The 22,876-nt window shown below is 39.4% G+C and overlaps 1 protein-coding gene across 3 annotated transcripts in view; it reads right to left on the bottom strand.

Annotated features, from left to right (window-relative positions):
- LOC135089525 (cholinesterase 2-like) overlaps nt 1-22,876 on the bottom strand; it is a 112,817-nt gene that overhangs the window by 31,869 nt on the left and 58,072 nt on the right. For all 3 annotated transcript variants that reach the window (XM_063985163.1, XM_063985164.1, XM_063985161.1), the window contains 3 exons: nt 17,015-17,168; nt 383-568; nt 92-279 (listed from right to left, as the gene is read on the bottom strand). In XM_063985163.1, coding sequence (XP_063841233.1) covers nt 92-279; nt 383-568; nt 17,015-17,168 — 528 coding nt within the window. The remainder of the gene's footprint in view (nt 1-91; nt 280-382; nt 569-17,014; nt 17,169-22,876) is intronic.

Here is a 22,876-nt window from a genome sequence, read left to right as displayed (position 1 = left end):
AATCATCAGGTGGGAAGCATATGGTACTCCAAGGAATTACGCAATGTCAAGAATTTAGGCGTGGCTTAAGTTCAGCAATGAAAATACGAACACTTAAGATACTTTGTGCTTCCACCAAGTCCTCAACAGGTGTTGCTTTAAAACACGCCAAGAGCTGGTGACTGTCTTCGCCTTTGCAGTTCAGTGCCTTGCCAATGGCGATTGCACCCTTCCTGGCTAGACCGAAGTGGCCAGAGAAAAGTGCAGTGCCTGACTGCAGGATGGCTCTCTGGAACAGACCTGTAAGTAAAGTATTGTTGGTGTTGAGGCTTGAGTCATGTTCCGAAGTGTGGTGTAATTTAATGCTGTTAAATGAACAGTGGTAAACCTGGTTATGGCTAACCTGCTGAGCTTGGAGAGAGCACGTGGGCATGGCACGAGAATCCCCCGGCGCTCCCGCCGAAGACGGTGATTTTTTTAGGATCGCCGCCTAGGTTTCCAATGTTGTCCTGCACCCAGTGGAGAGCCAAAGTCTGATCCTTGAGGCCCAAGTTCCCAGGAAGAACACTGTCTCCCGTTGAAATGAAGCCTGCATGAAATGATTTATTTGTAACAGAAGAAAATGCTTGCCCAAGTTCTCTTTCTTTTTTTCTACTTATATCGTGCGTTTATCAAGCCAAATATTGTATTTTGTGATACTGATAAAAAGGATTCAAAAGCGGGAAACCACTATCATATATATATATATATATATATATATATATATATATATATATATATATATATATATATATATATATATATATATATATATATATATATATATATATATATATATATATATATATATATATATATATATATATATATATATATATATATATATATATATTTTTTTTTATATGTTGGAGGGACACTGGCCAAGTGCAACAAAAATCCAACAAAATGAAATAAAAAGCCCACTGAGATGCAGTCCCATAAAAGGGTCCAAAGCGGTAGTCAAAAATTGAAGGAATTCAAGTCATAGAAAGGTGGAAATATAGAAGCTGGCAGCGAGTTCCAGAGTTTACCAGACGAAGGGATGAATGATTGAGAATACTGGTTAACTCTTGCATTAGAGAGGTGGACAGAATAGGGTTTTTTCCATAAATTACCGTTCGGTTGCCTTACACCCGAGTTTACTGCTCCCGTTTTTATTTACAGATCGGGTTTCTAACACCCTAGTTTAGATGGATTAGTCTCTGAGAGTAGAGCTAATCCATCTAGAAGAAAACTACAAAAGAAGAAGGAAATCTGCGATTCATTTTCTTTTAATGAATATTTTTCTAATTTTTTTAATCTTTTTTTTCTTTTTCAATTTTCATACTCAATTAAAAAATAATTGAAAAATGTAATTAATGAAAAAAAGTAATAAATAAATAAGTATTAGTTAAATACCGAAAATTAAGTGTATTAATGTTTCCATTAATAAATCTGTGTATTTGGTATGATTTTTCAATTTTCCAAAATAGGTCTGAGAAACTCGAGTTTAGTGATAATGTAACTGGGAAATAAGTTTAATGATCTAGAGTTAGGTACCTTTTGTGGGCCACCTTTCTATCATGTACAGAAGGAGAACAAGCTGTGTTAAACCAAGGTTTGGAAGGTTTAGTCGAGAAAAAGACCTATGTTATGCGCTCGGCACCTAAGTTATACGCTCACCTCTGTTATGCGCTCGGCACACAAAGACAGGTCTCTGACATGGAAGCAGTAGTCATTCCAAGGAAAATTAACAAAATACCTCCTCAGGTCACCCAAACTAGCAAAGGCAAAACGCCAGAGGCATCTTCGCTTAGGGGGAGCCTGAGGAGGGACTGGAGCGATAGGACAAGATACATATATGAGACTGTCACCGGGAGGAGCCCAACGGAGAAGAGAGGGTGACAGCATAAGCAGAAGGATCAAGAAAAGGTTAAGAATATTGAGGGTATCTCCAAGGCGGTCAGGAATACGAGTAGGGTGTTGCACCAATTGCTCTAGGTCGTGGAGGATAGCAAAATTGAAGCTAATTCACCAGGATGGTCAGTGAAGGGAGAGGAAAGCCAAAGCTGGAAGTGAACATTGAAGTCTCCAAGAATGGAGATCTCTGCAAAAAGGAAGAGAGTTAGAATGTGCTCCACTTTGGAAGTTAAGTAGTCAAAGAATTTCTTATAGTCAGAGGAGTTAGTGAGGTATACAAAAAAGATAAATTTAGTTTGAGAGTGAGTCTGTAGTCGTAGCCAGATGGTGGAAAACTCGGAAGATTCAAGAGCGTGGGCACGAGAGCAGGTTAAAGCCCTGCGCACATAAACGCAACATCCAGCTTTGGACTGAAAATGAGGATAGAGAAAGTAGGAGGGAACAGAAAAGGGGCTACTGTCAGTTGCCTCAGACACCTGAGTTTCAGTGAGGAAAAGCAAATGAGGTTCAGAAGAGGAGAGGTGGTGTTCTACAGACTGAAAATTAGATCTTAGACCGGGAATGTTGCAGAAGTTAATGAAGAAAAAGATGAGGGGGGGTATCAAGACACTTAGGGTCGTCATCAGAAGAGCAGTCCGACCTGGAGACATTTGTGGTTCCCTTCCCAGATGGGGACTCCGAGGCTGGTGTAGGATTCGCCATGGTAATTTGAATTTTTCAGTGAAGTGTGTGTTTGTGTTATTAGGTGCTTGTAGTTTTGTGTGGAGGAAGAGAGTTGTCTTTAAAGGGCAGGCTGTGACTGCCCCCTTGCGTTGTGAGACACAAAGGGAAACGTTCAGTGAGATCACAGGTGGTCTTAATGATAAGCTCACAGCACCCCCTGAACAGTGCTTTAGACCTCACTGGGAGTAATTATCGTTTCGGCAGGTGCCGGTATATATATATATATATATATATATATATATATATATATATATATATATATATATATATATATATATATATATATATATATATATTTCTCTCTCTCTCTCCCCTCTAAGATGGTAAAGATGAACTAGGATTTAATATGAAGAAAACAATGCAGTTTATAAAATTCATACCTGCAGTAATATATATATATATATATATATATATATATATATATATATATATATATATATATATATATATATATATATATATATATATATATATATATATATATATATATATATATATATATATATATATATATATATATATATATATATATTAAGGGTATAAATGGGCAGGAGATTTTCTCTCAGGCACATTTCATTAAAGGTGATGGCAAGCTCTGCATTTATTATTTTCTTCAAGGTATTTTCTCTATACCTTAACAGTGTCTTATATTCTTTTTCAAGCCTGCTTATGGTTTGGCCGTAGCTAACCATGGATGCTAGATCAGGATTTCGGGTCCCTTGACCCTTCTTTAGTAGCAGGTGGTTGTTCTCTCTGCGGTGTTGGTGGTGAGAATGAGGTTTCTGTTTATGTTTTCTTATAGTAAGAATGAGAATAATTAAGAGTTTGGACAGAAGAAGTAAAAGAAAAGAAATTGAAGGAAAGTAGTAGATTAAAGATTGTGGGCAGGCCACATTGCTATTTTTTACATGAAGTTTTTGATAGCAGTACACTCTGCCCTAGGTTTAATCACCCAACCTAGAAGGTTGCTATTATCTTTTATTACCAATATTATCATTATCACTACATACTAGTGATAATCTAGTACATGAGGTACTAGGTTTGTGTGAAGTTAATCTGTCTTCTCATTAAACTTTATTATTAATATTTACTTTCTTTTGAGATCTTGTGAGTTTTTAGACATGTGATGCATAGTCCTCCTCCGCCTCTCCCCGCTGCCAGATGTTTGCTGACAGAGCTGGTGGTCACCACCCCTTGCCACGGGAAGCCACCCTGCTTCACACACCGCGTAAGACAACATCCCCGCCCGGCAACTCAGGGCGCGGAGCAGAGGGAAAGGGATCCGGAGTTCTCCAGGTCAATTTTACTCGCAATTGGTCTTTGTATATACATGTATTGATATTGCTTTTCCTTTTCAGGAGTGAAGGAGTGCGGAGGAAGTCGATTTTTCCACTTTGGTTTTACAACCGCCTCAGGTACAGTATTATATAAATTTAGGCTACTAGGAAAATTCCGGTTGTATCTAGTAATATTTTCTCTGTTTTCCTTCAGTTTAATCATGGCATGGCGTTCAAGGTCTTCTAATCTATTCCATATTCTCTTAGCTCTTTCATGCAGTGTGATGTTTAGGTGTAGTGTATTTGTAATTTCATGTATTTGAATAGTGTTCAGTGTGTATGGATATCTTTGATTCGTCGCAAATCTTAGGGCTTTATTTTGGACTTTCTGTAACTTACTTATCTGGGTTTTGCTGAAAGAATGGGCAGGTATTGGAGGATAATCTAGAATCGGAAGCACTAGTGCTTTCACTAGGTGAATTTTAATTTTGTTTGGCATTTCTTGTAGTCTAAACAGCTTCTTTAGAGCTGCAAGTGCTTTATTTTTCCTGTCCTGTGTGTGTTTGTAATACCCGTTTGTTGTTATATGTAGTCCTAAACATCTACCCTCAGGTTGGAATTCTATTAGATCTTCATCTATATTTAGTGGCTTAGTTCCTCTGGCACCCAGATGTAATGGAGTGAATTTCATGAGATTTGTCTGAATCCTCAAAGATTTCCCAAATCTGTTCACTTGTAGAACTGTCCGCTCTGTCTGTTTATTCATCATATTCTTAGATTTGCCTGGATACCCTATTATTGTTATATCGTCAGCATAGCACACGTTTATGTGCCTATTGAAGGTTTCAAGATCATTGGTGTATATCGTATATAGAGTTGGAGAGAGGACACTCCCTTGTGCGACTCCGCATGCTAAATCAAATGTTGGGCCTATGGCCATGATCTTTATTGCTGCAGAACGGTCGTCTAGGAAGTCACAGAGAAATTTTTCAATAGTAACAGGTAGTTGTAATTGTAGAATCTTGTATTTTAGCCCAGTGTGCCAGAACTTGTCAAATGCTTTGGTAACGTCTCTTAGGATTACCTGACACTGTCCCGAATCTGCTTTATGTTGTGCGATTTGTTCAGTGATCACTGCGAGGGCATGTGTGGTGCCTCTCCCTGTTCTAAATCCGAATTGGTTTTCATTATACATATTATTGATTTCTAAATGTGTCCTAAGTCTTTTATTGATAATTCTTTCTAGTATTTTTCCTGGTACTTCAAGCAGTGAAATAGGACGATAGTTCTCGACTTTGTGGGGTGATTTTTCTTGTTTTGGAATAAGCCTTATAATTGCTTTTTTCCATTTGTCTGGAAAATAGCCAGCTGACAGGGTGTTATTGAATATATGAGAGAGTCTTGTAAGTGCGTTGTCAGGAAGATGTTGTAAAATGGTTTTATTGATGCCACTTTCTCCCGGGCTTGTTTTCTTAAGTTGCTTGATTGTTTGTTTGATTTCGGCAGTTGTGATCCTTTCGTCTACGATTCTTGTTCCCAGGCGTGTGGTGTCAGAATAGTCGTATGGTGTAATTCTGTGCAGATTGTTTTGCATATAATGTTGAACCTCGTCATTATTATCTTCCTCTTACTCTTCATTACTGAATATCTGAGCCCAATGTTGATGATGTAATTGTTCTTTTCCTGTTTCGGTGTATATTTTAGTGTTGGAGTGATCTAGCAAATACTGAGGGTCCGGAGAGGTGTTACCTGTGATTATCTTGATTTTGTTCCAGAATTTTTCTGGGTTCCTGTACATGGTGGCGGTTTCCTCAATTAAGCGTTGCCAGTTCCTGTTGCTCTCTTCTATTAGCTTTGTTTCGAGTAGAGTTTGGAGGTATCTGTATGTTCTGAAGAGATAGAAGTTCCATCCATATTGATGTGAATGATTCCTTATGGCGTTAAATCTCACTATTATTCGTTTTGTGTCCTCAGTTAGTTTTGGTGCTGGCAACTGACGGTAGTTGGTGATTGGGATATAGTTTTTGATTGCAGAGTCTATGGAATTATGCCAGTTGTCTATTGCAGTGTCTATATTCTCTAGTTCAGTAAGATTTAAGTTGTCGTAATTTAATTTGTTATCTATGTACTCTTTGAATTTATCCCACTCTGCCACTTGTGTATTCAATCTAGATGGTGCAGGGGTCAATATAGGTGAGGCTGAAACCGTCATAATTATGGGAATATGATCGCTGGTGGTGAGCGGGTCAGGAGTTATAAAAGTATTATGATATGTTCTGTAATTAATGAGTATAATATCTGGTGTGGTGCCTCTCTTTGTGTGTAAAATGTTGGAAAGTTGGGGCCAATGTGCTGTATGGTTCTGTTGTGTATTAGAGTGTGTATCTGTCTGCCTTTTGTATTAGAATGTTGGTAGCCCAGGCATGGGTGGTTGGCATTCAGGTCTGCAATCATGTAAACTGGTGTCTGTTGTCTGGAAAGTTTTATGAAGTCAGGAGTAGGTATAAATGTACGAGCAGGTGGCTGATATAAAGTTGCAAATATAATTTTACCTGTTGAGGTTTCAATTTCAATTGCTAATATGTCAGAAAGAAAGTCATCAATGGTCTTGTAGTTTAGGCTTCTTTTGACTGCAACTGCAGTGCCGTCAGCGTGGTGGTTTAAGGTGTTTTTTTTTTATAATGTTATAGTATGGAATTTTCATGGTTTGGTTATCTGGTATGCAATGACTGTTTAGTAGGATGATGTCAGGATCAATGTCTTTTTAATTGTTTGATAGAGTAATTCCTCTATTGTACAAATGCTGAACATTGTGTTGAATAATTTTCAATGTATGAGTAGCCATTTTGGTGTATGATGTCGCTGATAGTTTTACTTGTTTGTGTTCTGATATACTTAGACTGTTTCCTGTTTCTCCTTAGTATGTCTTTCGGCGGCGGTGTTTTGTCGGCCAGATATCCAGATCTAATTTTCCTAAAAACACTGTCATCTACCATATTCCAGCAAGAATTGTCAAGTTACATTTCGTTGGATTCTAGTAAATTGAATAATTCTGTGTCTTCTAGGTAGGAGTGTTTCATACAGGGACTGCCACGTGTAAGCCTGGTCGCTTCTTGCAGCTTCCCTTATTTCTTATGTTCTTATGTTCTATTGTATGATCCGAATAAGTGTACGTTAGTATATTGTCATTCTTGTGGTCAGATCCTTTGGTGTTATATTGTCAGGCCACCCTGAGCTTTCAGGGGTGTAGATTTTTAGTTGGATATCTTTACTGTTGAGCCTGGTTTTGCGAGTGGACTGGTACGTGGTGGTAGTTCCTATTTCTGATGGTTCCCTGCAAATTTCATTGTCTTTAGCTTTCTTTAATCCTTTGTTGTAGTCTCCCCTAACATCCTCCCGAGTTTGTTTAGAGTTCTCATCTCCTCCTTTTCCTCCATCTTCCTCTTCTCGTGTGAGGGTCTTAATAAGTTTAGTAGAGTCTGGTGTTTTAGGAATTTTGATACAGGGAAGGTTATTGGCAATTAAAGTGGAGTTCATTTCTCTCTCATAGCATCCTGGTTCTGTTATATTCATAATATGGGCGTGCAGCATGCATGTATAAATCTTCAGGTGGAGTTCCTTGTTAATGGGCATTGGTGATGATGTAAAGATGTTCCAGGGAGTTGATTGATTCTTTGTCACATTGGCGTATGATTTGATGTCCTTTTCCTTTTCCCTCTTTTCCTTGATTATATCTTTTCTTTTGGGGCATTTCATTGACATCGTCCTGTGCTCCCCATCACAGTTTACGCATTTTTTGATTGAGTTGGTACATTCCCGCCAAGTGTGTGTTGTATTAGCACATTCTGAACAAATTTTAAAATCTTTCTGGTGAGGACATGAATTGGTATTGTGGTCTTCTAATGCATAGCATCTAAGGCAGGTTTGGATATTGTAGAATTTTTCTTGTCGAATCTGGTGTCCTGGGATGCTCATTTGGAAGAGTTTTATACCTTGATCTGCTGTTTTGATTGCTGTTGCTGCATCTCCAAATGTTATTTTCATGGTTTTGGAATTTGGAAATTTAAAAACATTGTTGATGGTGGTAATCCAAGAATTGTGCTGGAGTAGTTCTTGTGCTATATCCTCCTCTGTATTTTTGAAAATATGTATGTCTACATTGAAAATTATTATGGATCTTTTAGCTTTCAGTTCCGGAGGAATTTGAGGGAAGAAGACGTGTTCTTCTAGATCCGACGATATCTGTTGTTGGAAAATCTTATCAAGGTCATCATCTGTGGAGGTGATTACTATGAAACCGTCATTCACAGCAATCAGTTTTGTGACGTATATATCATTGTTTGATAGAACTCCTAGTATAGTATAGTATGTTTTCTTGGGTCTTTAGAGTCTCTTGCTTTTATTTTGACTCTTGGCATGATGGAGCAGAATTGTTACAGAAAGTGTGCAAATGTGTAGAGTGTCAGTTTCTATGTGCGGCTTAGAGCAACCCAGGACTCGACCTCCCCCGACCAGGGCTGATCGCTACTCGATCTCCCCGGCCAGAGACCGGCCAACCCAAGACTGAACTAAGCCTGATGCCTAACGACAAGACTACCAAGGAGCAGAACCACAGCTACCTAGGGAAGAGTCTACCTACAGCTTCTCCTCCAACGGCCTCCGCCTGCTAAGAGGGGTCGTAAGGCAGGGAGAAGCTGCCTCCTGGGAGACTTCCTGTATCCCTAAGGCCCTAGACAGGTCGCTTCCTTAAAGCATCCCTCTAGAGGGACCCCCTTGATGCAAGCCCAAGGGGTTCACCTTTGTACCACGTACCGGTCCTGCTAGTGGGCAAAAAAGGTCGAAGGATGAAAAGGATAGGTAAGTAAAGCCCTGCAAATACTCAGTGAGTGGAGTGTGTTACCGAGGTGCCTCAGCTCGGAGGGCGGCTCTCGCGAACGCCGTGGGGGCACCAAGTAATAACTCCCAACCCTGAGCAACAGGAATGTCTATAATGGGAAAAATTTCCCAGTTATTGGGGGCGGAACACCCAGTAGACGGGGGTGACTTCTTCAGTAGTGCAGCCAAAAACAGAGTCCCAACACAGAGCAGGGGACAAGTCCTGAGACTAAGTTGAAGAGTCTGAAGGCAGTCAGCAACAGAGTAGTCTTAGACAGAGTGCCTGTGCCAGTGTGCGGTGGTGTGAGAATGAGGTTGTCTTTTTTTTTTTTTTTTTTTTTTTTACAGAAAGACGGGGAAGAGTAAGAGATTGGACAGATAGAAGAAAAGAAAGAAAGTGAAGGAAAGAATTAGAGTAAAAGTTTGTGGGCAGACCACTTTGCTATTCTTATTGTATATATATTGTATTTTATTTTTTTGTGAAGAGGCTGCACTCTTTTATTTTTGTGTGTGTATTAGGCATTTTTATTTCTTTACTATTAATTTTAAGCAAAACCCAGCTAAACCATCATCGTCTGTCTGCTCTCTGCGCGCCTTATATGCAGCCCGCACGGGATCAGAACGAGCTACGCACTATGGGTGGAGCCGCTGATTGGCTGCTTTGTCGCGGCAACCTCACCGAGCCACGCGACAAAGCAGCCAATCAGCGGCTCCGCCCAGACAACCTCATTCTCACACACACTCGACACGCACACCACACACACACGACACGACACAATCACACACACTGAACCACCGATGCAGACACAGACAAAACCTCCTATATAAAAATAGCAATGTGGTCTGCCCACAGTCTTTTCTCTCTACAGTCTTTCCATTTCTAACTATACACCTTCCTCTGTCCAAACTCTTCTTCATTCACCTTCTTCCTCTAATTAAAGTAAAGTAAAGTAAAGTAACCTCATTCTCACCACCAACACCGCAGAGAGAACAACCACCTGCTACTGAAGAAGGGTCAAGGGACCCGAAATCCGGATCTAGCATCCATAGTTAGCTACGGCCAAACCATAAGCAGGCTTGAAAAAAGAATATAAGACACTGTTAAGGTATAAAGAAAATACCTTGAAGGAAACAATAAATGCAGAGCTTGCCATCACCTTTAATGAAATATATATATATATATATATATATATATATATATATATATATATATATATATATATATATATATATATATATATATATATATATATATATATATATATATATATATATATATACAGAAAGTGCTGAAAGTTTATGCTTAAAATATTTCTAATGCTAATTTTACCCGCGCACCGTGTGTGTGTGTGTGTGTGTATATATATATATATATATATATATATATATATATATATATATATATATATATATATATATATATATATATATATATATATATACACACACACACACACACACACACACACACACGGTGCGCGGGTAAAATTAGCATTAAAAATATTTTAAGCATAAACTTTCAGCACTTTCTGTTTTAAATATTATTGAAAATTCAAGAAACAAGAGCAAGCTGGTGTTTTTAGATGTAATTTATTCAATAAAGCCACCTTCAACACCAACGCAATGAAGAGGCTAGGTAGTTAGAAGTAGGGCCTAGAGAGTCTAGTCCCCTACTATGCCATACTTAGAGGGCGAGGGTTATCCCATACTAGCAAAGTCGCTAGTAAGGTACCAAACGAAATGTTCCTGAAACGCTACCTTGGACGATTCTGGGCTTGTTCCTCCCTCTCCTCCATCCTCTGACTACTTCATGCTACCTATTAAAATTCTTCGCAATGATGTTTTGCATACCCTCGCTGGCCTAAACCCTCGGAAGGCTTATGGACCTGATGGGGTCCCTCCTATTGTTCTCCGAAACTGTGCCTCTATGCTTGCACCTTGCCTATTCAGACTCTTTCAGCTCTGTCTGTCAACATCTACCTTTCCTTCTTGCTGGAAGTTTGCCTACATTCAGCCTGTTCCTAAAAAGGGTGACCGCTCTAATCCCTCAAACTACCGTCCTATTGCTTTAATTTCCTGCCTATCTAAAGTTTTTGAATCTATCCTCAACAGGAAGATTCTTAAACATCTATCACTTCACAACCTTCTATCTGATCGCCAGTATGAGTTCCGTCAAGACCGCTCTACTGGTGATCTTCTGGCTTTCCTTACTGAGTCTTGGTCATCCTCTTTTAGAGATTTTGGTGAAAGTTTTGCTGTCGCCTTGGATATATCAAAAGCTTTTGATAGAATCTGGCACAAAGCTTTGATTTCTAAACTACCCTCCTACGGCTTCTATCCTTCTCTCTGTAACTTCATCTCAAGTTTCTTTTTTGAAGGTTCTATTGCTGCTGTGGTAGACGGTCACTGTTCTTCTCCTAAATCTAATAACAGTGGCGTTCCTGAGGGTTCTGTCCTGTCACCCACTCTCTTCTTATTTATTATTCATCAATGACCTTCTAAACCAAACTTCTTGTCCTATCCACTCCTTCGGTGATAATACCACCCTGCACACGTCTTTTCATTGGCGTCCAACACTTAAGGAAGTAAAAATTTCACGCAGGGAAGCCACAGAACGCCTGATTTCTCCAGGTTTGCAGAGCAAACCTGGTATTGTTTAATGCCTTAAAAAGTCAATTTCTCCATTTCTCTATCAACTCGACACAACCTTCTAGATAACTATCACCTCTTCTCCAGTGACACTACACTGAACATCCTCGGTCTGTCCTTTACTTAAAATCTGAACTGGAAACTTCGGATCTCATCTCTAGCTAAAACAGCTTCTAAGAAGTTGGGTGTTCTGAGACGTCCCCGCCAGTTTTCCTCACCCCCTAACCACTAACTCTGCACAAGGGCCTTATCCGTCCATGTATGGAGTATGTTTCACATGTCTGGGGGCGTTCCATTCATACCGCTCTTTTAGAGAGGGTGGAATCAAAAGCTTTTCGTTTCATCAACTCTCTCCTCTAACTGACTGTCTTCAGCCTCTCTCTCATCGCCGCAATGTTGCATCTCTAGCTGTTTTCTACCGCTGTTTTCATGCTAATTGTTCTTCTGATGTTGCTAACTGCATGCTTCCACTCCTCCCACAGCTTTGTATATATATATATATATATATATATATATATATATATATATATATATATATATATATATATATATATATATATATATATATATATATATATATATATATATATATATATATATATATATATATATATATATATATATATATATATATATATATATATATATATATACACTCTCTCTCTCTCTCTCTCTCTCTCTCTCTCTCTCTCTCTCTCTCTCTCTCTCTCTCTCTCTCTCTCTCTCTCTCTCTATATATATATATATTTATATATACAGATAGGTAGATAGATAGATAGATAGATAGATAGAGAGAGAGAGAGAGAGAGAGAGAGAGAGAGAGAGAGAGAGAGAGAGAGAGAGAGAGAGAGAGAGAGAGAGAGAGACAGAGGGAGGGGGGTTGGTAAAGCCCGTGACACATTCAAGATTCTCGTCACCACCACAGCGCGGAGAATGGCATTTATATCTATTATATACAGGGTGTCCGTAAAGTTTCTTTACAATTTAAAAGAAATTGGTTCATTGGATATGAGAAGACAAGCATGTGAACATTATTATAAAACATGTAGATATTTATTTATTTATTTATTTATTTATTTATTTTATCTTATTTATTTATTTATTTTATTTCATCTTATTTATTTATTTATTTATTTTTGCTTCATTTAATACACATCTATATGGGCCCGATTAGTTGCACAAAGTTCATCAAAACAGTACTCGATTTCTTTCCATGTTCCCTGTAGCTTAGCCTCTTCAATGGTGGCAATGGCATCAGTGATCGATCCTTTGCTTTAAGTCAGTGATGTCCTGTATCTTTGTTCGATACACGATATCTTTGGGAACTTTTTGGACATTCACACTCACCCTATGATCTCCCAGCTAACGCACGAACACAGAAAACATCGCTAAATATAATTACAAATTATGAATTAAATTAGCTGTGGTTCGGGTCGGCTGGTGTTGAACTGCTATCACAGAGTGTTCCAAGGTAGTGGCTGGCCGTGTTTTCGTAGTTAAGACAGATTGTTTGTTGCTTAGTGAATATTGCAAGTGCGGACTATAATGTGGCGGAGATATGACTTGAAAGTCAGCTGGCTAGCGAATGCTCCCGACTACATGGGTCGAGCTTGGTTTACGATTCGCCACGTCAGAAAGAAAAGCATTTCGCTTTCCGCTCGTATCTATATCCCAATTTATTTATAATAGTAACTAATACTTAGCTTGTACTATATTAATCTTGCTTACCCCTTAATTTAACTTTATAATCTATATATAAATCACACCATAAATCTAAGATACTTTGATAAATGCGCGATACAAGTGGAAATTTCTATATCCTGGGGCTAAGCGTTACTTGAATCTATATTCAGATAATATGACCACCTGATATCAAATTCTTCCACCTATCCCGAGACTCTTGAGATGCTACTTGAGGTGGCCTGGTCCGCAATTCGGTATTTGTACTCTCCAGAACGTGAGGGAATTCTCCGGGTGTGCTGATCTCAACAGCGTTCTGGGATAGGCTCGGGAAAACACTCCAGCGGAACTAATTTATTAATAGTTCTAAGAGTCGTTTGTCCCTTGACCATAATTTCTGCGATTCTACCAATGCCATTTTCATTAGGATACAGTTTCAATATCCTAGCTAGTGGCTATGTGGAACGATTCTGCTCAGTTTTTAGTAAGACAATACCGCTTTCCTCAAGGGAAGCTACATTCTCAACTTGTTAAGCGCCGTAGAATTTCTCACAAGGACTGACAAGATATTCTTCGGATCAGTTTTCCTCCCACTTCTCTAACAATTTGTTTTATTGATGATAACTTTTTCTCAGATACTGGGACCTATAAAGTTACTAGCATTATCACTTATGATAAGGCGGGGAGAGGAACGCCTTGTAAAGATTCTAAACAACCGCAGAAAGGTGTCTGAATTAAGGTCTTCGGTCATCTCAAGGTGGGTAGCTCTTGTCCTGGCACAGGTAAATAAACATATATATATATGTTTATTTTGGGATGTGACCCTCTCCTGTTATCATCAGAGCGCCTGTGTAATCTACACCCGTGACTTCGAAGGGTCTACCTAGGTTTACTTGTTCTGGAAGTAGATTTGGGCGTCCTGGATAGGTCAAACGTCTTGCCTTATAACATTGGCATATGTTGCACTTCTTCAGGGATTTTTTTATTTTTAATTTTTTACTACTTGACGCTTTTTAGGTATACAGTAATTTTTCCTAGTTTGAGCTAGAGTGTCCCCCATTCCCCTGTGTAAAGTTATTTTCTGGGCCTCAATTATGATTAGTTTGGTAAGGTGCCTCCTTTTTGGTAGAATGATAGGATACTTTGTCTCATATGGTAGTTCATCATATTTTATTCTACCCTGACACCTTATGATTCGCTCTTCATCTAAATATACCTCAAGATTCTTTATTAGTTTTATCTTACTTTTGGATCCTGCACGTAGTGCCTTATAGATATCTACAAAGAGTTCATGCTGTTGTTGTTTGATCCAAAATTTTAGGGCATCTAGCACTGCTTTACCTGATTTCTGAATGATGAATTGAAATACTCTTTTGGTTACATTAATTAATTAACTGAACGATGAGTATTTCTTTAGTCAATTGCCAGATTAGGCGGATGGTTGGCTTGAGGTTGAGATTCTACTACGTTAACTGGTGCCTCTTTATATGATATTTGTATGAGCCAGTTTTGTTTCTGGGTTAACCAGTTAGGCCCGTGGAAACATCTGGTCTCCTTTAATAATTTGGAGAATGTTTTACCCCGTGTTATGAGATCTGCCGGGTTTTCTTTAGTAGGAATATGGTGGTACTTAAAAGTCCTCTCGTGTCTACAGTATCTTTTCCATCCTATTTTTCACATATGGATTCTCGTTTTCATTTTCATTAATACAGTGAAGGCAGATTTCACTGTCAGTCCATATTACTACTTGCCTAAAGAGTGGGTTTATTCCTTTACTCCCAGGTTGATCCTTTGTGATTGTTTCCACTAAATACTTGGCTAACCGAGTAGCCATTTCTATTCCCGTCATTTCTAAATGGGGCAAGGTTCGGGTTTTCATCGGTACTACTCTTGATTTTAAGATTATCTAAATCATAATGACAAAATTATGATTTAGATCGACTTGTCTGGGGATGGAGACATCTGTACCTCCATTGCAACTGCTTTATTCTATCCCAGTCAGATGAATAATACTCCGGGAAGACGGTATCCCAACTAATGTTTTCCTTCCAAACCTCTTATATTAACATATTTTTTTTCCTCTTATTGTTATGGGGCTTATTATACTCAGAGAATCAAATAAGAGAGATATCTGGCTTAGTAAGGATTTTTTAGAGAAGATTTTCATTTGGGTATTGATGCTGGTGTAAACTTATTCTATCACCTTTCACGTCCCACTCTATAACCAATAAGTTTTGTCTCACGGGTAATTCTGAATTAAGTCGTTCATAAAAAAAAAAAAAGTAATGCAAGATTATTGAGTTGCTATTCCAACTCTGCAGAGGCATATTAGCTGCTAAACATTCTGTTCTTGCCTTTTCACATAAAGTCTCTTCTTCTTCCTCTGTGTTCACTGTTCTTTGTAAGTTGTCCATATTAAATGCACGACCTACTTCAGGACAACCAGCTTTGTTAAAATGATGATTTTAAGGTCGAACATAACAAAAATGGACTGGAACATGAGCCAAAGAGGACTATTCTCGTCACTCGGATCTCTTAGCTACAAGAAATTTTTTTTTTCTGTCTTCTTCCTTTAAGCCTATTCTTAGGAATACTTTTAAGGTGTCAGCTACTAGAGCGTAGGGCTTTAAACACGTCAAACAGGTTTTCAGTTAGGTAGGGTCCTGTATACAAAGTCATTCAGACTACTTGTTCCCTTGGTTGCTCGCGAGCTGCAATTGAAAACCACTATTATTGGGGTGGTGACAGAGTCTTTCTTTACCGCATGATGAGGGAGGTAATGAACAATGTCATGATTTACTGGTTCCTCTAACCTCTCCATGAAATTACTTGGGGTTTGATTTCTTATAGTATTATCATATTGTTCCGTCACTGGTTCATTTTACTTTAGTTCGCAATCTAATTAATTGGCCCTTGGCACTGATATAATTGGTTGGCAAGGGTGGTGAATTTATTTTCCAAGATAATTTGACCCAATACTGGTTGTCTTTATATTCTATTGTTTGGTTAAAGTAGTCTTGGGTCATTTGCTCTTCGAGCTTTTGAGCATTAGAATTTATTCCTATGGTATCTAGGTCCCATAACTTATGTAATGATTCATTCCTTTCTTCTATTACGTCAGGTAGCTCATTAGGGATAATTTGAGCTCCTATATGCGCCACTAAGTAGGGACTGGATTGGGGTCACAAAGACGTGGTCGGCTCTGGTCCTACCATAAGATTATCGGCAACTGTTGTTAGCATTTGAACACTATATTTCTTTAATGTTTTCCCTACAAATTTCCCATAGCAGTCTGAACCTATTATTACCTGGATTTGATCCACTTCAACTGATGTTATGTTTTGATCCGCTAATTTTATAGCTTTTGATTTTAGATAGACAGCAGTCTCCTTATAACCTTTGATGGTTAAACTGGTGTCCATGTCTGGGATCACCAACGCTGTTATCTTTGCTTTAAATTTGCCTGATTTTATAACGGGTCTTACTAAGTCATAAGTTTGGGTATTGTTATTAGTTAAGAAACCTGAGATTTTTAATTGAGGTTGTTATTTTCTTGGTAGGTTTAAAGCTGTTTAAATGCAGAAAAGCTTATAAAGCTTTTCTGCTCTCCTGTATCGAACAGAATCTTGGCCTTCGTCAGTCATCTTTGGTTACTAATGTTTACTTGTGATATTGAAACTGCTCTAGAAGAGATGGGATGCAGGGCATGGGAACCCAAACAAAAAAGTACACTTGGTAATATTGACAGATTTGTTCATATGCTTATATCACGTCGCTCAAATATAACATGAAGAAATGCAGCGAACCAAACAATAATAATAAAATAGTGCTACATCATGCACAACAATTACTTTGTTACATTTCGTAATTCAATGATATAAACACAAACTTACCAAGGGCACCCACACGGTAATTCATAGCGACCACCACCACGTCTTTTTCCAGTAGCGGCACTGGTAACATTGGGGGAATAGGACCCAAGGCTGACCCAGCAACCATAGCACCGCCGTGAATGAATACCATGACAGGGAGGTTTGACCTATAGGGCTGAAGAGAGAGGTCAAAATAAATAGCTGAATAAATAACTAAATAAGCATGTATGTACACACACACACACACACACACACACACACACACACACACACACACACACACACACACACACACAAAGAAGAAGAAGAAGAAGAAGAAGAAGAAGAAGAAGAAGAAGAAGCAGTAGACACCTGCCGAAACGATAATTACTTCCAATGAGGTCTTAAGCAATGAATCAGGAGGTGTTGTGAACTTTTCATTAAACCCAGCTGTGACCTCACTGAACGCTTCCCTTTCTGTCTCACAACACAAAGGTGCAATCAGAGCCTGCTCTCTAAAGACAACTCTCTTCCTCCACACAAAACTACATGCACCTAATTACACACACACACACCATTCACTCAAAATTAAAAATTATCATGGCGATTCCTACACCAACTTCGGAGTTCCCATCTGGGCAGGGGACCACAAATGTCTCATCTTTTTCATCATTAACTTCTGCAACATTCGCGGTCTCATATCTAATTTTCAACCTGTAGAACACCACCTCTCCTCTACTAAACTCATCTTCTTTTCCTCATTGAAACACAGGTATCTGAGGCAGCTGAGGATAGCCCGTTATCTGTTCTCTTCTACTTTCTCTATCCTCATTTTAAATACAAAGGTGGATGTTACGTTTATGTGCACAACAACTTAACGTGCTCTCGTGCTCACGCTCTTGAATATTCCGAATTTTGCACCAACTGGCTACGACTACAGACTCACTCTCAAACTAAATTTATCTGTGCTGTATACCTCTCACCAAACTCCGGCTAAAAGAAATTCTTTGACTACTTAACTTCCAAAGTGGAGCACATTCTGACTTCCTAACCTTTTGCGGAGATCTCCAATCTTGGAGACTTCAATGTTCACCACTAGCTGTGGCTTTTTCCTCTCCTTTCACTGGCCATTCTGGTGAGCTAGCCTTTAACTTTCCTATCCTCCACGACCTAGAGCAACTGGTGCAAAACCCTACTCGTATTTCCTGACCGTCTTGAAGATACACCCAACATTCTTGATCTTTTCCTGACCTCTAATCCTTCTGCTTATGCTGTCACCCTATCTTCTCAATTGGGCTCCTCCGATCACAATCTCATATCTGTATCTTGTTCTATTGCTGCAATCCCTCCTCAGGATCCCCCAAATCGGAGATGCGTTTAGGCGTTTTGCCTCTGCTAATTGGGGGGACCTGAGGAGGTATTATGCTGATTTTCCTTGGAATTGCTACTGCTTCCATCTCAGAGACCATTCTCTGTGTAGTGAGCCCATAACAGAGGTGATAGTGTCTGGCATGGAGGCATAAATTCCTCACTCCCGACCAAAACCTTCCAAACCTTGGTTTAACACAGCCAGTTCTCGTGCTATACATGACAGAGAGGAGGCCCACAAAGGGTACTTGAACCTTCCATTACCTAAATCTCATGTACTTTATATTTCTACCTGGAATCATGCCAAGTCTGTTCTCCAACTAGCCAAAAACTCCTTCATTAGTAGAAAGTGTCAAAATCTTTCAAGATCTAACTCCCCTTCTGACTTCTGGCACATAGCCAAAACATCTCTAATAATTTCGCTTCTTCATCTTATTTTTCTTTATTTCAACATGGTGGCACCACTGCCATCTCATCTGTTTCTAAAGCTGAACTCTTCGCTCAAACCTTTGCTTAAAACTCAACCTTGGATGATTCAAGGCTTCTCATCCCTCTCCTCCACCCTCTGATTACTTCATGCTATCCATTAAAATTTTTCGCAATGATGTTTTCTATGCCCTTGCTGGCCTAAACCGTCGAAAGGTTTATGGACCTAATGGGGTCCTTTCTATTGTTCTGCGAAACTGTGCCTCCGTGCTTGCACTTTGACTAGTCAAACTCTTTCAACTCTGTCTATCAACATCTGCCTTTCCTTTCTGCTGGAAGTTTGCTTACATTTAGCCTGTTCCTAGAGAGGGTGACTGTTCTAATTCCTAAAACTACCGTCCTATTGCTTTAATTTCCTGCCTATCTAAAGTTTTTGAATCTATCCTCAAGAGGAAGACTCTTAAGCATCTATCACTTCACAACCTTCTATCTGATCGCCAGTATGGATTCCGTCAAGGCTGCTCTAATGGTGATCTGGCTTTCCTTACTGAGTCTTAGTCATCCTCTTTTAGAGATTTTGGCGAAGCATTTGCTGTTGCCTTAGACTTATCAAAAGCTTTTGACAGAGTCTGGCACAAAGCTTTGATTTCCAAACTACCCTCCTACGGCTTTTATCGTTGTCTAACTTTATCTTAATTTTCCTTTCTGACCGTTCTATTGCTGCTGTGGTAGACGGTCACTGTTCTTCTAAATCTTTTAACAGTGGTGTCTCTCAGGATTCTGTCCTGGCATCCACTCTCTTCCTATTATTCATCAATCATCTTCTAAAACAAACTTTCTTGTCTTATCCACTCCAACGCTGATGATACCACCCTGCACTTTTCTACGTCTTTTCCTAGTCGTCCAACCCTTCGGGAAGTAAACAGTTCATGCAGAAAAACCATAGAACGCTTGATTTCTGATCTCTCCAAAATTTCAAACTGGGGCAGAGCAAACTTAGTATTATTTACGGCCTCAAAAACTCAATTCCTCCATCTATCAACTCGACACAACCTTCCAAACAGCTATATCCTCTTCTTCAGTGACTCTGTCCCCCTCTTCTACACTGAAGATCCTCCGTATGTCTTTAACTTATAATCTAATAATATAATATAATATAAATCTTCACATTTCATCTTTAGCTAAAACTGCTTTTATGAAGTTGGGTGTTCTGAGTCGTCTCCGCCCGTTTTTCTAAATCTGCTAATTCTGTACAGGGACCTTATTTGCCCATATATGTAGTATGCTTTACATGTATGAAAAAGGGGGTTCCACTCATACCGCTTTTTTTTTTAGAAATGGTAGAATCAAAAGCTTTTCGTTTTATCAACTCTTCTCCTCTAACTGACGGTTTTCAGCCTATTTTTCATCGCCGCAGTGCTGCATCTCTTGCTATCTTCTATTGCTATTTTTATGCTAACTTCTCTTATGATGTTGCTAACTGCATGCCTCCCCTCCTTCCGCGGACTCGCTGCACAAGACTTTATCTCATCCCTAATCTGTCCACCTTTGTTATAAGAACATAAGAGCATACCCACACAACACCATACACAACATACACCACAACCATTGCCACCGACATTATCACCACAACTATCACAACTATCACAAACATTACCACCACCATCACCACAATCATTACCATTACCACTATCATTATCACTACAACTATTACTATCACTACCACTAACACCACAACCATTACCACCACCATCACCACAATTATTACCACCACCATTGCCACAACTATTGCTGTCACTATTACTACTACCATTACTACCACATTCACTTTCCCTCGCAATCATCATCAATACGAGTCACCGTTATTATCATCACTTTCAGTCACCACCACCACCATCACCACCATCACAGATCATCTTCTTAATCACCACAACCAAGCCTTCACCATTTTTCTCACCACCACCACCACTACCACCATTACCAATCAATAATGTTTTTTTTTTTTTTTTATGTAGGAAGGACACTGGCCAAGGGCAACAAAAATCCAATAAAAAAAAATGCCCACTGAAATGCCAGTCCCATAAAAGGGTCAAAGCAGTTGTCAAAAATTGATGAATAAGTGTCTTGAAACCTCCCTCTTGAAGGAATTCAAGTCATAGGAAGTGGAAATACAGAAACACGCAGGAAGTTCCAGAGTTTACCAGAGAAAGGGATGAATGATTGAGAGTATTGGTTAACTCTTGCGTTAGAGGGGTGGACAGAATAGGGGTGAGAGAAAGAAGAAAGTCTTGTGCAGCGAGGCCGCGGAAGGAGGGGAGCCATGCAGTTAGCAAGATCAGAAGAGCAGTTAGCATGAAAATACAGGTAGAAGACAGAGATGAAACACTGCGGCGGTAAGAGAGAAGCTGAAGACAGTCAGTTAGAGGAGAGAAGTTGATGAGACGAAAAGCTTTTGATTCCACCCTGTCTAGAAGAGCAGTATGAGTGGAACCCCCCCCAGACATGTGAAGCATACTCCATACATGGACGGATAAGGCCCTTGTACAGAGTTAGCAGCTGGGGGGTGAGAAAAACTGACGGAGACGTCTCAGAACGTCTAACTTCATAGAAGCTGTTTTAGCTACAGACGAGATGTGAAGTTTCCAGTTCAGATTATAAGTAAAGGACAGACCAAGGATGTTCAGTGTGGAAGAGGGGGACAGTTGAGTGTCATTGAAGAAGAGGGGATAGTTGTCCGGAAGGTTGTGTTGAGTTGATAGATGGAGGAATTGAGTTTTTGAGGCATTGAACAATACCAAGTTTGCTCTGCTCCAATCAGAAACTTTAGAAAGATCAGAAGTCAAGCGTTCTGTGTCTTCTCTGCATGAAATGTTTACCTCCTGAAGGGTTGTACGTCTATGAAAACACGTGGAAAAGTGCAGGGTGGTATCATCAGCGTAGAAGTAGATAGGACAAGAAGTTTGGTTTAGAAGATCATTAATTAATAATAAAAAGAGAGTGGGTGACAGGACAGAACCCTGAGGAACACCACCGTTAATAAATTTAGGAGAAGAACAGTGACCGTCTACCACAGCAGCAATAGAACAGTCAGAAAAGAAACTTGAGATGTAGTTACAGAGAGAAGGAGAGAAGCCGTAGGAGGGTAGTTTGGAAATCAAAGCTTTGTGCCAGACTCTATCAAAAGCTTTTGATATGTCCAAGGCAACAGGAAAAGTTTCACCAAAATCTCTAAAAGAGGATGACCAAGACTCAGTAAGGAAAGCCAGAAAATCACCAGTAGAGCGGCCTTGACGGAACCCATACTGGCGATCAGATAGAAGGTTGTGAAGTGATAGATATTTAAGGATCTTCCTGTTGAGGGTAGATTCAAAAACTTTAGATAGGCAGGAAATTAAAGCAATAGGACGGTAGTTTGAGGGATTAGAACGGTCACCCTTTTTAGGAACAGGTTGAATGTAGGCAAACTTCCAGCAAGAAAGAAAGTTAGATGTTGACAGACAGAACTGAAAGAGTTTGACTAGGCAAGGTGGAAGCAAAGAGGCACAGTTTTGGAGAAACAATAGGAGGGACCCCATCTGGTCCATAAGCCTTCCGACGGTTTAGGCCTGCAAGGGCATGGAAAACATCATTGCAAAGAATTTTAATAGGTGGCATGAAGTAGTCAGACGGTGGAGGAGAGGGAGGAACAAGCCCAGAATCATCCAAGATAGAGTTTTTAGCAAAGGTTTGAGCGAAGAGTTCAGTTTTAGAAATAGATGTGATAGCAGTGGTGCCATCTGGTTGAAACAGAGGAAGAAAAGAAGAAGAAGCAAAGTTATTGGAGATATTTTTGGCTAGATGCCAGAAGTCACGAGGGGAGTTAGATCTTGAAAGGTTTTGACACTTTATGTTAATGAAGGAGTTTTTGTCTAGTTGGAGAACAGACTTGGCATGGTTCCGGGCAGAAATATAAAGTGCATGAAATTCTGGTGATGGAAGGCTTAAGTACCTTTTGTGGGCCACCTCTCTATCATGTATAGCACGAGAACAAGCTGTGTTAAACCAAGGTTTAGAAGGTTTAGGAAGAGAAAAAGAGTGAGGAATGTACGCCTTCATGCCAGACACTATCAC

The sequence above is a fragment of the Scylla paramamosain genome, chromosome 33 (genome assembly GCF_035594125.1).
Source record: "Scylla paramamosain isolate STU-SP2022 chromosome 33, ASM3559412v1, whole genome shotgun sequence".
NCBI classification, from domain to species: Eukaryota; Metazoa; Arthropoda; class Malacostraca; order Decapoda; family Portunidae; genus Scylla; species Scylla paramamosain.
This window is presented reverse-complemented; position numbering and strand designations above follow the sequence as displayed.